At 39.8% G+C, this 14,255-nt stretch overlaps 1 protein-coding gene and 1 pseudogene across 1 annotated transcript; both read right to left on the reverse strand.

The window, feature by feature from the left end:
• The window catches only part of LOC124277523, a 64,485-nt pseudogene extending 59,635 nt beyond the window's left edge, over nucleotides 1-4,850 (reverse strand).
• Nucleotides 4,851-8,400: 3,550 nt separating this feature from the next.
• On the reverse strand, nucleotides 8,401-8,934 carry LOC124277524. Its single transcript, XM_046713235.1, has one exon. The coding sequence runs from the start codon at nucleotides 8,932-8,934 to the stop codon at nucleotides 8,401-8,403; it is 534 nt and encodes a 177-aa protein (XP_046569191.1).
• Nucleotides 8,935-14,255: the final 5,321 nt, after the last annotated feature.

Genomic DNA, 14,255 nt, shown 5'->3' on the forward strand with positions numbered 1-14,255 from the left:
GACTGTGGCGACAGTTCTACCCTCTGGAGTGCAGTACAGAACATCTGGCACGTAAAGATGCCTCTGAAAGTAATTTGTATACATCTCTACACACGATCTCTGAAATGTTAAAAAATGTGTTTTTATCTTCACCCAAGACAACTTGCGTCATCAACCTTGCCTTACACACATTGAAATGAAGTGGCTTGTAGAGTTCACGCATTTCAGACTTCAGTTCATAGCTTTTGAGTAACAATCGAGCATGATCTGTCTTTCAAGATTTCAAAGAACGTCATATAACTCAGAAGTTGATCGATCAAAGTTTAAACTTTCAAGGCCTCAGTAAAGATTTCAAAAAGATTTTTGGTAGACATATAATTGACATTTTCAAATTTGACCCATCAGTTACAAAAATAATGTCCGATGAAATTCCCTATTTTGCCTTGTACCATCCGTTTCCTGGTGACGGGCAAACGCTTTCACCACTAGGCTACCCTCCCGTCTAAATATGAATTAAAAATTCCTCAGTTCTTGTACAGAACTAACTCAGCACAATAATTAAGTTTCAATGACAAGTGTTACACGTAGGGCAGCAGGTATTTACCCTTTCCACGAAATCCTGGTGTCATGACAGATTATCAGTCATATAATTTTAAACTTTAATTTGCCTTTTATATTACGACCAGTGGCATCGTTATCTCCTTATAAGGGCAACATTATTCTATGTTTCTCATCGCCCAACTGACTGTAATTTGGCCGCCGACCCGAAAAAAAAAGCCTTTTTTATTTCCACCGACTCGAACTCAGAACCTACCGAGTTGCTCATTCAGTTGCTTCCTGTTTGTCTCAGTGCTGGGATGAAGGCTGTAAGTAGAGGACAATCGAACATTCACTGTCATCCTAGGCGCTAAGCATTCCTCTTTCTTTACATTATATTTATTAATACACTGCCACGTATAAAAGAGTAAAAAATAATTTAATGACCGATATTTGTACCTTTGTGGCAGTAACAACTGATTCAATCTAATTTGATGTTCTCTCCTGCTTTTCATTGTTATTATTTGTTGCTTTTGTTTGCACTGCAATCTGTGTTATGTACTAAAATTGAAAATCTGACAACAAATGAGTTGCTGTATATACATAATTTTCATTTCAAGATACCAAATAAAATAACATAACTTTGTTCCATTAAGATAAGATATTTTCTTCTTTTCCAGATGCATACTACGTAAAAGATAAATAGAATGCTGCCCAAATAGAGATAATGCATTCTCTGGCGTTGTCATTTTCTACTTGACTGTATTTGGACAATATCACTTACAGTTTCATTGCGAACGTTGACACCACCCTGTTCGACCTTTGCAAATATCTGTCGGTATGCGTTATATATTGTGTATATTGATAAACCGCACAAGTTCGTTTCTTCAGCATAACGTTGTTGTTTGTACTGCTCTTCAGCTTGTTCTCTGTTGAAATGATTGCATCTGTCATATTCTATGAAACTAGCATAAGTTAGTAAGATTGGTATCTCTAATGTGTATATTTATCCCTGATTATTTCCGACATATTTCTAGTATTAAGTGATTTGAGAGTCAGTGTGTAAATTGCTCTATTTTACCAATAAGGCAGCGAGACCGGCATGGCACATATACAAAAGTCCATTATACACAAACACTCAGTGACATACAGTGACACTCGAACTTCAAGTTTCAAGCTTGTTCTTTTTTTTTATTGTTGGTGGGCCGAAATCAAAAGTGTTCCTTCCTCATCAAGTTTATTTTCAATGAAATTCGACCAATAAAACTCATGAAGAATGTGGCAAAAAAAATAGTAAAAAATGAAAATGAGTTTTGTGACCGCCTGCTGATATTAAAGTCATACAAGTGCACTTCAACCGTTACTGCTCTAGAAATTGTATTGGCATTATTAAGCCGGCACGTGCAGGTGTATCGAGTGAGAACATATCACGTGGACTATGCAAACTATAACCCGTTACTCCGATATAGAGGAAAACACTTGAGGATAATGAGTAGATTTTATGGTTTAATGACCAGATTGATATTGTCGAGTGGAGGTTTTCTATCTGGTGCTTTGACAGATAACTGGTATTAACCATGCAAGAGTACTATTCTGTGTAATAGATACCTTTTAAAGATATATGAAGGAGATCGAAATTACATCTTTGACAACTGATTTTCACGTTTTTGCTATCAGCAAACATCTACAATTTCGGAAAATGTCTGCTTCCATCTTGTCTTTAATATTTTGTACAAACGTGAAACTGTTCAGGCTGTGGACCACTTCAGATATGATCCGATATGTCATTTTTCATTGGTGCAGTACCCTTGGTAATTAGTATGCTGATACAGCTTCAGTTGTTGGCGATCAATGTACTGTGCACTACTTCAGATATGGTCCAATAGATCATTTTGCATTGTTGCATTCCTTAGTATGGTGACCTATCTTCAGTTGTTGGCGATCTATAACCTGTGTATATATTGTATTGTCTTCAAAAGGGGAATTGTTTCCATGCTTCTTTACACCTATGTCAGTGATTTTCTAGTTTTAACTGTCCTTCTTCGACAGGTTTCAGTGATCCAAGTTTGTGTATCTAGAATGTATGATTTGTTTTAGTCACGATATGGCTGTAAATCCTAACTCACTCACTCACCATTGTTGCAGTTCTTGAATGAGTAAGCTTGTTGGTTTAAACTTCTCTTGGAACAGAATTTCAGTCATATCATGAAGTGTCCTATTTTGGGGACCAGGGTATAATGAGTAGCCAACATCGTCATGCTGGCAACCTGCTTGTCTCTGATTCTGTTACTTTAGTTACGTTCTGTGTACGACATCTATGACCTAAATTGGTCATCCCCAGGCCGTGTTGGCCATCACATCAATTAGCCACATGCACTGATATTGTTTCCTTTATTTGACCATTGTTGTCTCTTCATCTGTCCATTGTTGTCTACGACTCTATGAATTTATACATGTTATCTATAACGTCAGGCAGTCTGGTATTCCGACTGTACCTGTATGTACGGGCATAGAAGGATAAGCCTGTCCTATCATAGTAAAGTTAGCATCTCTGCTCGACTTATTTCTTAATGCAATTTGTAATTGTATAACCAGCTAAGGAAGTTTGGACTGAACATGTTCCTTTGTATAATTGATCTAGTTTTCCTGGCGAGATATAGGTGTTGGAAATATTCTCTACGAATATCTTTTTGCAGATACTGATATTATTGTGCACGAGACACTTACTTAATGCAAAGGCATTGGATAACTGTTTGGACTGCGATGGAATCCAATGGTACATTATGGAAATGTATTCGAAATGGTAAACGCTAAGGCGTGATCATATGAAACATTCCAGTTATCAGCTGTATTTGTAAAACCTTAAATAACAGGTTAATGGTCATGAGAGTTAAATGATTTAATCAGAAACATATATGCGGAAGGTCGCTTAACCACTGACCATTTAGTTAGATTAGCAAAAGTGTCTATGTTTTGTTATCTTGAAAAAGGGTATGTCTTTGTCTACATTTTTATTCAAGATTTTTTAAAACAGTTTCAAATACGCCTTGGTGGTGCCCTGGCTGATAAATATACTCAGGTGACATGGTCACATGGCAATCCCTTGTCTGTCAAATCAGAAGCTTTAAATGATTAAATCGATAGTTCACTGATGATTTCAATATTGCTTGTGATAAACAAGCTTTGTATTGAACGAAAACTGCAGTCATGTTTAAATATAATCCTTAAACGGAATTAAATCCTCAAAAGTTATGACCGACTGTATTTATTTATGTTTAAACACATGGAATTAATTTTAGATGTCGCCATAACACCGTCGTAAGAGATGCAAGATTCCTTGGTATTGTTTTCGATCAACATTTGACATTTATGTTCGATATTAAGTCCTTCAAGAATAAATACCTGACGGCACTTGAGAAATTAAATTTCAAATTTCAAAGTTGGGAGGAGATCATAAAATTGTTTTGCCAACTATATAGATCACTGATCGGTTGGTAATCTCACTACGTCTCTCTTATTTATAAAAGGGCCTAAAAGCCAACAGTTACTTAATATTATTAAATTCTATTCGACACAAGGCTGTTACTTTGATTCCAACTATTCCTAGTTTGTATGTGTCTCTGAAACAAGACGGTTTTAAATTATCTTACAATATATTTCTGAATGATGTTTTATGCCTATGCCTGTGTTTTTCATCCTCTTTAGAACTACCCCCCCCCCTTTCCAAACAAAATATTAAAAAAAAAAAAGAAAAAAAAAAGAAAAGAAAAAAAATCATCACTTTATCCAGAGTACAATGATATACCTCTGATGCTAGAATACATTTTGACAATATAGCCCTATCTCTGCGTCAGCTTGTCTACCAATGTAAAGCCAGGTGGACTTAACATTAACTTAACCGGAGAAGTCAGAAACCAATCAAATAAGTTATCCACATGAAGGTTTTACATTACATACAGATCCATATTCATGGATGGCACCAATGACGATGACGCTGTTGCCACTGTCATTGAACCCAGTGCTAGATCATCAAGATCGACTAAAGTAAGTTCGATTCAAGGACAATATATAACAGCAAGAGAGTATATAATCAAACAATCCAACAATTTACAATTTGTTGTGCTTTCAGACTCTCTTACTTTTCTTCAGTCAGTTCACAGAACCTTACAAAAAGCCACATTTAGTCGAACCTATCGAATGTTATAATGATTGTGTACTGCCCAACCCGACACCGTCGTTGCCATGTCGGAACCTTTGGGAACACAACGGCTGTTGCTGCTGGAGAAGTAGCTCTCAACAAATCTGTGATACCACTTCTGATCCCATACAGCCATTATAAATCTGTCATTCGTTCCTTTATTCGAGCTCCACTGCAAACGAAGTGGTGCAGTCATTTCATGACACTAAACCAACTATCTGTTCACCTCAGTTAAAGCGTCATTTTACGACGATGTCTTTTGGCCAATTTTTTGGCCGTTCGAAATATGTACGAATCTTCATTGGTGAGGAGCGTTTATTTAAATGAAACATATACATGTATTTGAAATTACAATCCTTAAACATCTATATATAAATGTTAAAAATCATTGCATTATATTTCTGTAAAAGAAAAAGAAATTATTTCCTAGATATTAAATAAGTTTCTTGCATACAGCAAATTACCTTTGACAATTGGTAGACTAGATTATCAACTTTGGTTTTGGGTGGATGTATCCTTGACTAAGGTTAAAGTTAAGTAGTGTGTAGAACTATTTTACCCACGAGAGTCGATGTAAAAGCACATACTTCAAATTGAGGTTTTCTTATAACAACTGTTATTCTAAGCAACGGAGACAACAATGTTTTTCGCAAACCTTTCGCGCCATGTTACATGCGAGGGAGCAATAATTCCTTCACTGTTGGAAACATTAACTTACAGATCCTAGATAAAATCCATAGACAGCTGACGATATTTATTGAAAGGAGGACACATACTTTCGGGACACTGCTTTGTATGCATTGTTGTGTGAGTATTTTCTTCGAAGATCCCATATGAACCCATCTTCAGCAACCCACGCTTGTTGGGATCGGGTGGTCGGGCTAGGTGACTCGGTACATGATGTTCATGATGTTAATCACAGTTTTGTCGGGTCTGGATTCGAATATTTACAAACCACCACCACACTGCATGAATACTGCTTAGGGGCAGCGTTGAACATATCTGTAAGATCAGGCATACATGTAAAGGTCTTGGAAAGCAGGTGGCAGGTGTTAGGATGTGTGTTGGGCTTATTTGAAGACATTGGTGAAGAGTAAGATGGGCGTCACCAAGAACAAATATATATAATATTAAAAGCTGCACGTGTATTACGCTCATGATATATTACATCCACGATCGATGTAGTCTATTTCTTCACAAGCTAACATTGCACGTGTTTGCCATCGAGTCCACGCATAGTCTGATCCCATGATCACGGTGGCGCATTAACACACAACACGATGTTGTGAGTTATCAGGCTGACTCCCAAAACACGATACAGCCATGTCTGTGGATTAACAATAATACAAAAGACCATTTTCAAGACCTAGCAGCGATTCACAGACACTGGTGAATTAGTGAATTAGAACTAACCAACCTTAACAAATCGTGTTGACAGTAGAACCAGCATGATTATTTTATTAGCAACGTGTTCAGGTCGTGTTTGGGGTTTAAAACATATTCCTGAACAGAAGAGCTGAACACTTATGTATGTGTTTACACCATGAACACATGTTTATGTAGGATGTTAAAATATGGTACTAGTTGGTCCCTGTCTGGCGCTCGGCATTAATGGGTACAACAAGGACTGGTCGGCTCGGAGTCAGTATAATGTGTCTGAGTGGGGTATTCATTCTTCACTGCGGCATGGTATCTCAGTGGGCTAGCACTATAAAACCAGCTTCAGTCTGGGCTAGTACAAGTACACGACGTTAAACCCAATTTCACTTCACCTCACCTCTCTCATTTGTGTACGATAATGGCGCGATGGGCACACCTCAACATATGCTGACATTTCCTCAACAAACAAGGTTGTCTTCAGAAAGCCATTCTTGTCGTAAGACGGGATTAATGGGATCGGGTGGTCAGACTTGGTTGATGCATATCGTCGAATCACCAGATGCTGCGATCGATGTTTATGATGTCGCTCACTTAATTGTCTGGTCCAGACGCGGTTATTTACATACCACTTTGATATAGCTGTGTGTGACGTTAAACAGCAGCAGCAACAGCAACATCATCAACATCAACCAACCTCTTCATTTCTTTTGCTTTATTGAATGAACATCTCTTACGTTAGACAAAACCCTTGCCAGAGTTCCTCACGAACATGTTGTCTAAGACAATATGAGACTTGTGACGGCTCGTCAGGTTGATGATGTCCAGGTTGTAAATTCTTACAACCGTTCGTTATGAAATTGTCTATTTTATATTATAAATCAGATAAACGTGTAGCTGTACCGCGTGGCTACCCTATGCCCACTTTGTAATCAGTGTGTTGGGTGTTTTTCGAATCAGAACGGACTGTCCTTATACTGTACCCAAATAGCAAATGACAATTTCAAAACATGTATTGCATCCCATTTTTATACACACTGTCGTCATATTAGTGTTATCATTTTAATGACGGGCACAAGGAAGTGTTCACTCGAAAATACCTGTCTCACTCAGCTTATTACTTTGTAATGAGAAATTGCAAACCCAGTGTTTCTTGAGGCAGTCGGTGCACATTTCCTTTGGACTGATTCATATAAAGAATGTACGATCGCTTGTAATACCCGGATCAAATACTGTCAAATATCGTTGTGTCGAACGTAAAGGGACCTACGTATATATTTCGAGTTATCCGATGTTCGGCACAACAGGGAACGATACATTCAAATTTAGACATAACAGTGTTTGACTGTACATCAGCATAATCATTTTTTTGTTTGTTTAATTTTAGTCACCATCAAACTTGGATGTATATTTTCTTTTTCACTGAAGTATTCCGAAATGTTGAATGTAGCCGGATCCAAACAAACACCGAGACTAAGAAACAATTTATGTACACGGGCCGTATGTAAGTCGCCATATAGATGACCAGATGTAGTGAGGAAACGAAATTATGTTTGAGTTGCAATTGAGATCAACTTTGCGAACTGTAGGAACCATGTGGGATATTAAGATAGGTGTTTACGGCAATCAGCCAGCTTTTACCAAGATTCACACTAATCAATTTAGCACGTCGACTTCCTTGGCACATCGAGATCAAGACCTCCCGCAGCCTTGCCATGATAAATGGATTGATTCAATTATATTGGGAACAAAGGCGGCATCTCTCATGGCAGGGGAAAGACGTTCGATGTGGACATGGGTATCAATTAGCTAAAAGCTGAAAAATGAAACACTTTTGGGTCAACAGTGATCTTGCTGGCCGACCCCCCACGACGATGTATGACTTAGAGGGAACTAGAGGTTACATGATTGTTCAGAATTGTACGGGACGAAGGGGGAGGGGGTATGAATCTTTTCGAGGTTCCAGACACGGTTGTTGTTATCAGCCAGTAAGAGAGCTCTTAATTCTGACTCTATTTCTAGATTTGTGGTTTCTGTTTCAACATGAGTTAGGGTAGAGTGTCTAACAGTGTTTGGGGCTTGGATCGATTGTTGGCACTGTTTCAGCCATCACATGTCTGTCTATATTTTCTGGCACAAAGTAGGGATAAGAAAATCTGACAGTTTACGCGAAATGACCTCCCGGCTGTACATCTGGTAACTGGTAAAAGTGCAGAAACACTTATCAACCTGCTAGCCGTAAACTATCATTGTCTCATTCCCTTCCTGGTCAAAGTCAGATATTTCCCGATATCTGTATTTTTTTGTAACTATATCTGTTGATGTCTGTGTGTCTCTTCCCCTGTACCGATCTCTCTGTCTGTCGCGGACACGGTCCACATCCCTGCCTCCTGCTTGTGTCTCCCTTTTTTCACTGTCCCCATCCCTGTCTCTGTATCTGTCCTCATCTCTGCCTCTTTCATCATCTCTGCGTCTGTCCTCATCTCCGTCTCTGTCCTCATCTCTGCCCTCGTCTCTGCGTCTGTCCTCATCTCTGCCTCTGTACTCATCTCTGCCTCTGTACTCATCTCTGCCCTCAACTCTGCCTTTGTCCTCATCTCTGCCTCTGTACTCATCTCTGCGTCTGTCCTCATCTCTGCCTTTGTCCTCATCTCTGCCTCTGTACTCATCTCTGCGTCTGTCCTCATCTCTGCCTTTGTCCTTATCTCTGCCTCTGTACTCATCTCTGCGTCTGTCCTCATCTCTGCCTCTGTACTCATCTCCGTCTCTGTACTCATCCCTACCTCTGTCCTTATCCCTGCATCTGTCTTCATCCCTACCTCTGTCCTCATCTCTCCCCTCATCACTTCTCTGTCCTTATCCCTGAATCTGTCCTTATCTGTTCCCTCATCACTTCTCTGTCCTTATCCCTGCCTCTGTCCTCATCTCTCTCTCTTTCCTCATCTCTGCCTCTGTCCTCAATCTGCCCTTATACCTATATCCTCATCTCATTCTCTATCTGTGTCACCACCTTTGAATCTTTCTCTACTTTCTTTGTTTCTGTGTCATACCCAATTTCTATCATGTTGCCCTACTCTTTTTGTACACTATGGAATAAAGAAACGTGTCAGTTATTTTCCATTGAAAATCACTTCCACTACTTCAGTAACCTGTTAGAATCCGAACCAGGGAAATAACTACCAGAGTTAACATTTCAGGCCCGTAGACGGACTTAATTCGAAAAATAAATAACTTTATTTATTTGTCAAAGTAATGTTGCTCTTCTCAGCTATCATATCACTCACAAACAATTAATATTTTCATTCCAAACAAACTTCCGTAAACACATAAATGATATTAACAAAGCATAATATTGAACTTAATTATGATGATACCAAAGAAACTCTCACTAAACAATACATTTATGGCGCAACGAAATTTCACTAATTGCTGATTCCTGCCATGGATCTAACCAGTAATCTCCACCCTTGACATTCAGTCCGAGATTAACTACGCCTCGTTATTCCGGAATTACCCACCTGTCCTTACACCAGAGTCCCAGGTCTTCCAGCTGTGTCATTATATAATTGTGCAATTCACAATCAATACACAGGGTCGATTCCCAAGCTTTGTAAAGACAGAACAACCATAACATGTCCGACAGATTCAGACATGTAGCAACTATGATACAGGAGAATTCATCTTCGTGTACATCGTAATGATGTGCCACTCTCCAGCTCTAATACGTCTGAAACCTATTGGATACTGGGCTCTCACCAGACAGTGATGTATGTCCCCGAATGCATGTAATTTCTACAGTTGAAAATATCTTGCTTATTCCCCCGGATATGTCTACAGATTGGTACGCCAGGCCAGATTGGGCGTCGGTCGTGGTCTGCTCTATTTTTGTCAATATGTGTGGATGACATGATCACGATGTCGTCTATGATTTGAGAGGTGATGTGGAAAGGTTGCCTGGTCGTTTCGAAGGTTGCGTGAGATGGTAATGGCCATGTACTCCCCGTGTCCTCCATGGGAGGTTGGGTCAGGTAGTCTAAGAAATCATCCGAGATTTCTACCGAATTTGTTTTGCACTTCTGCGCCCCATAGTCGACTCCATGATTGAGGGCGCAACTCCCGTATCCACCCTGATTGTGTTCTTTGATTTTGATTTGACACACAATTCACAAATATGATGTGCTCTGTGCGCTTACAGACAGTTTAACACTGGAACTTGTAGTCCTGATCAAACAAGTATGTCTTTAGCTGTGATTTATAAGAAGACTGACTGACTGACTGAGTTTGGCTTTACGCCGCTTTTAGCAATATTCCTGAAACATCACGGCGGGGGACACCAGAAATAGGCTTCACACATTGTACCCATGTGGGGATTCGAACCCGGGTCTTCGGCGTGACGAGCCAACGCTTTAACCACTAGGCTACCCCACCGCCCCTTTATAAGAAGAGACAGTGGTAGCAGTTTTTTTGCAAAAGTAGAAGATTTGAATCTGTAAACAGAAGAGATGTTGATCTTGTTAGCGGACGGTTCTGTGAGGACAGTAGACTCGTAGATATTTTCTGTGGTATGATTGTGCAAGATGGTTATATCATTTGTAAGCCATGAGGAGGATCTTGTAATCCACACGCGAAGCTACTGAAAGCCAATTAAGTCCTTGTCCTTTTATAAACAAAACTGTTCACGGTCCAGTGACCGTCGAGCTTTTCCACAACACGAAAAAGCGGATGTCCTGCCGTTTGGAATAGTATTGCTATTTGTGTCTGTACTATTTTAAATCATGTTGTTATTACATGTAAGCGTAGTACGGGAATGCTTGGAAAAGTTGTGAAAAAAAGAAACACTTGTGATTCGTCAGAGTCCATACCTGTCAAATATCCAGACAGGAGTGTCATATAAATTTGCATGGCAGGTGTAGCAACAGTAAACCGAATTTATGACATAAAACATGTGGGCATACCATTTGGAATAATTTGAAAAGTTTAGTAGACCTTGTTCCTAACATGATAAATAAACATAATCCTTAAAGTCCTTTTAAGACCAAATACATGCATCAACGCTGAATCAAACCATGGGGATGTATTGGAAATATAACTGCACAACTAATTTTATCTTTGCATTTATTCAATATCACTGCATAGCTTGCAAACACAGCTCTTTAACTTGGACAAAAAGTTGCTCTGAACATCAGTGAAGGATATTATTCAACTGTCAGTCGCCACGGGGAAGATTTCATCTAGCATTTGTAGCTTTATCGCAGAAGAATATCCGATGAAGAACTATATTAGAAACATTTGCTTTGAATGCAAAACATAAGTGCATACTTTTATAGAAACCTCAAATATTCCTCGATTGATAATCGTTAGATCTCTGTATGAACAGTTTGTAAAATTATCCAGGCCACCATTTTAGCATTATCTAATGACATATACAAGACGTATACATTTCAAGTTACACAACCTACAATGCTCGTCAACATATTTCATGACTGTTTGTTGTGTATACCTTGCTTCTCTGCTTATTAAAAAGTTTTCCATACGCATCATCTTACTTTGCTCGAGGTCATGCAACAAGCCAACTCTTGTCATATTTGGTTACAACATAGATTTGTGTTTAGCCTCTGGATATGGATACTTGTGTTTGACTAGAGATAATTCCCAATGCTTGATTTTCACGATGTACAAAAAGCATGTTGTCAATAACTACTGGTCTTCTGCATAAACTGTATCTTGTAAAAAAACATAAAACCATCAAGTTACTTGTTACAAGTTACATGTACATGTAATCACTATCAGCTACTTGTATTCAATACACGCACTGACTTTGGTATACCTGACAAATGTTTTCATATGTATACTCTCCCCAAAAAGAAACGCATATACAAATTTCAACTGTATTTTTATGTTTATTTTGAAACATCTTGTAGGCGTTATGAATCAATGAAATATAGCGAAATTGCACACTGGGAATGCAGACTTAGCCGTCTTTGGCACCAAGTCGAGGAAAGTCAGTTTGAGTGTCACATGGAGACGTGTGGCGGCGCTTAAGTCAATACCACGTGTGACCACCGTGGGCATCCAGAACTGCACGGCATCGCCTAGGCATCGAACGAATAAGTCTCAGAATCTTGTGTTGCCAAATCGCAGCCCACTCTGCCTGTAGTGCCTGTGCGAGTTGCTGAAGTGTCTGGGGCTGAGGGTTATGGCGTCGCACCCGTCTGTCCAGGGCATCCCACAGATGTTCGATCGGGTTTAAGTCCGGTGATCTTGAGGGCCCAGGGGAGCACATTGATGTTGTGGTTCTGGAGGAAGTCTCTAGTGTGACGTGCTGTGTGGGGCCTGGCATTGTCCTGTTGAAACAACTCCCTCTGATGATCAATGATTGGAAGGAGGTGTGGGCGTAGGATTTCGTCACAGTACCGTCGAGCTGTCCGGTTGCCCTGGATCATCCCCAAATCACTTCTCCTACGGCAGGTGATCACTCCCCACATCATAACACGGCCCCAGCCGAATCTGTCCACCTGAGGAACGCAAGCGTCGGCGAAACGTTCACGTCGACGTCAGTACACCCGCATTCTTCCATCGCGTCGTTCCAATAGAAATCCTGATTCATCACTGAACCAGATTCTACGCCGATTAGGTAGGTTCCAGGCCTGAACGTTGGTGCACCATTGAACTCGATGTCGACGATGTTGTTGTCGAAGCACAGGGCCAAAATAAGGTCTTCTGGCACGTAAACCAGCCTCTCTCAACCTGTTCCTGACGGTCTGTGCAGAAAGCCTCCTCAATCCGGGTATTTGTCGAGCGATACTGGTTGCCGTAGCTGTTCGATGACGCAGGTGATGTACCCGGATGTAGCGATCCTGCGCCGCAGTGGTTGCTCGAGGTCGCCCACTACGAGGGGCATCTGCTACCGCATTCTGCCGGCGATATCTCTCCCAGAGCCGTGAAATGGTGCTTTGGTGAACATTCATGCGTCGGGCAACTGCACGTTGAGACTGGCCAGCTTCAAGCAAACCAATCGCGATATGACGTTTGGCTTCACTTAGACGTGGCATTTTGCATTCGTCAACAATATTCCAAATACAGTGAATAATCGACAGACTGCGACAAACCATTTATACCCATCATTGAGACTATCTGATCCCCAACTTTTACGTGCATTGCATGTGAATTGTGTATTCTGTGACACTACACGCCGAAATTGAAAATGATGCTGTTAAATACGGGTATTTTACGGATGGTGCGTTTTGTTGTGATGTTTCAAAACATAAACACCATAGGAGACATAAACAGAGCAAAACATTTTGTAAAATGAATCACGTTTTAATTCATTGCTACATGAAATTGCTATTTTCATGATGCGTTTCTTTTTTGGGAGAGTATACATGACATAACCGTCCTTGTTAGACATGCCCTGACATAGAACGGCTGAAAGAAAACCTATACACAAGGCTACAAGATGTCAGCATGTATAAATGTGTTCAATTACGTCAACAAACTCATTGTTTCTAGCGTACTTTAAAAGAAATGTCTGGTATTATTTTCAGTTTAGAGACTCAAGTAAGGCCTTCATTCTGGTTCTTATCAAATAATCCTTGGTAACCAGGCACATGTGAATTACATTGCCTTACATTGGCTTACATGTAAAGAATAAACGTTCGCTGACAGTTTGCTATTACCTGACAATCGGAACAGAATCTAGATTCTGAACAGATTTGCATATTTTTCCTGTAACTAATAATTATGAGGTTGTGTTTTGCGACTAGGATCGACTGTTGTCGCGCAGTGTTTGCTTCTATGCTAGTCAATAATGTTCAGGTGATGTTATGACGTGGCATAAAGTACGAATATAATTTTTTCGTGCACGAACGTTTTGTCAGCAAACATGCTTTTTCGCAAATTGTTTACGATGCACAAAACTAGAGAGCATGACGTAGATACAGCTGTATTTATTGACATACAATGAAGATATATACAATTTGCATGGTACACAGATGTTCATCAGACTGTCTTCTGGACGACCGACGTATAATGTCAAGAGTTCTGTCAGAAGTTGTTTCGTAAGATTTGTTGAATACAATGTATTCTAATCTTGATCATGAGAAGCACTGTTATCTACACTCTCAGTTAATGGTGGATACCTCAATTTTCACATTTGAAAGCTACA

The sequence above is a fragment of the Haliotis rubra genome, unplaced genomic scaffold (assembly GCF_003918875.1).
Source record: "Haliotis rubra isolate DU_JTF1 unplaced genomic scaffold, ASM391887v1 Scf222, whole genome shotgun sequence".
Taxonomy (NCBI): domain Eukaryota; kingdom Metazoa; phylum Mollusca; class Gastropoda; order Lepetellida; family Haliotidae; genus Haliotis; species Haliotis rubra.

Coding starts and splice junctions, on each gene's coding strand:
- LOC124277524 (XM_046713235.1), bottom strand. CDS start 8,934: ATGAGGGGAGAGATGAGGACAGAGGTAGGGATGAAGACAGATGCAGGG.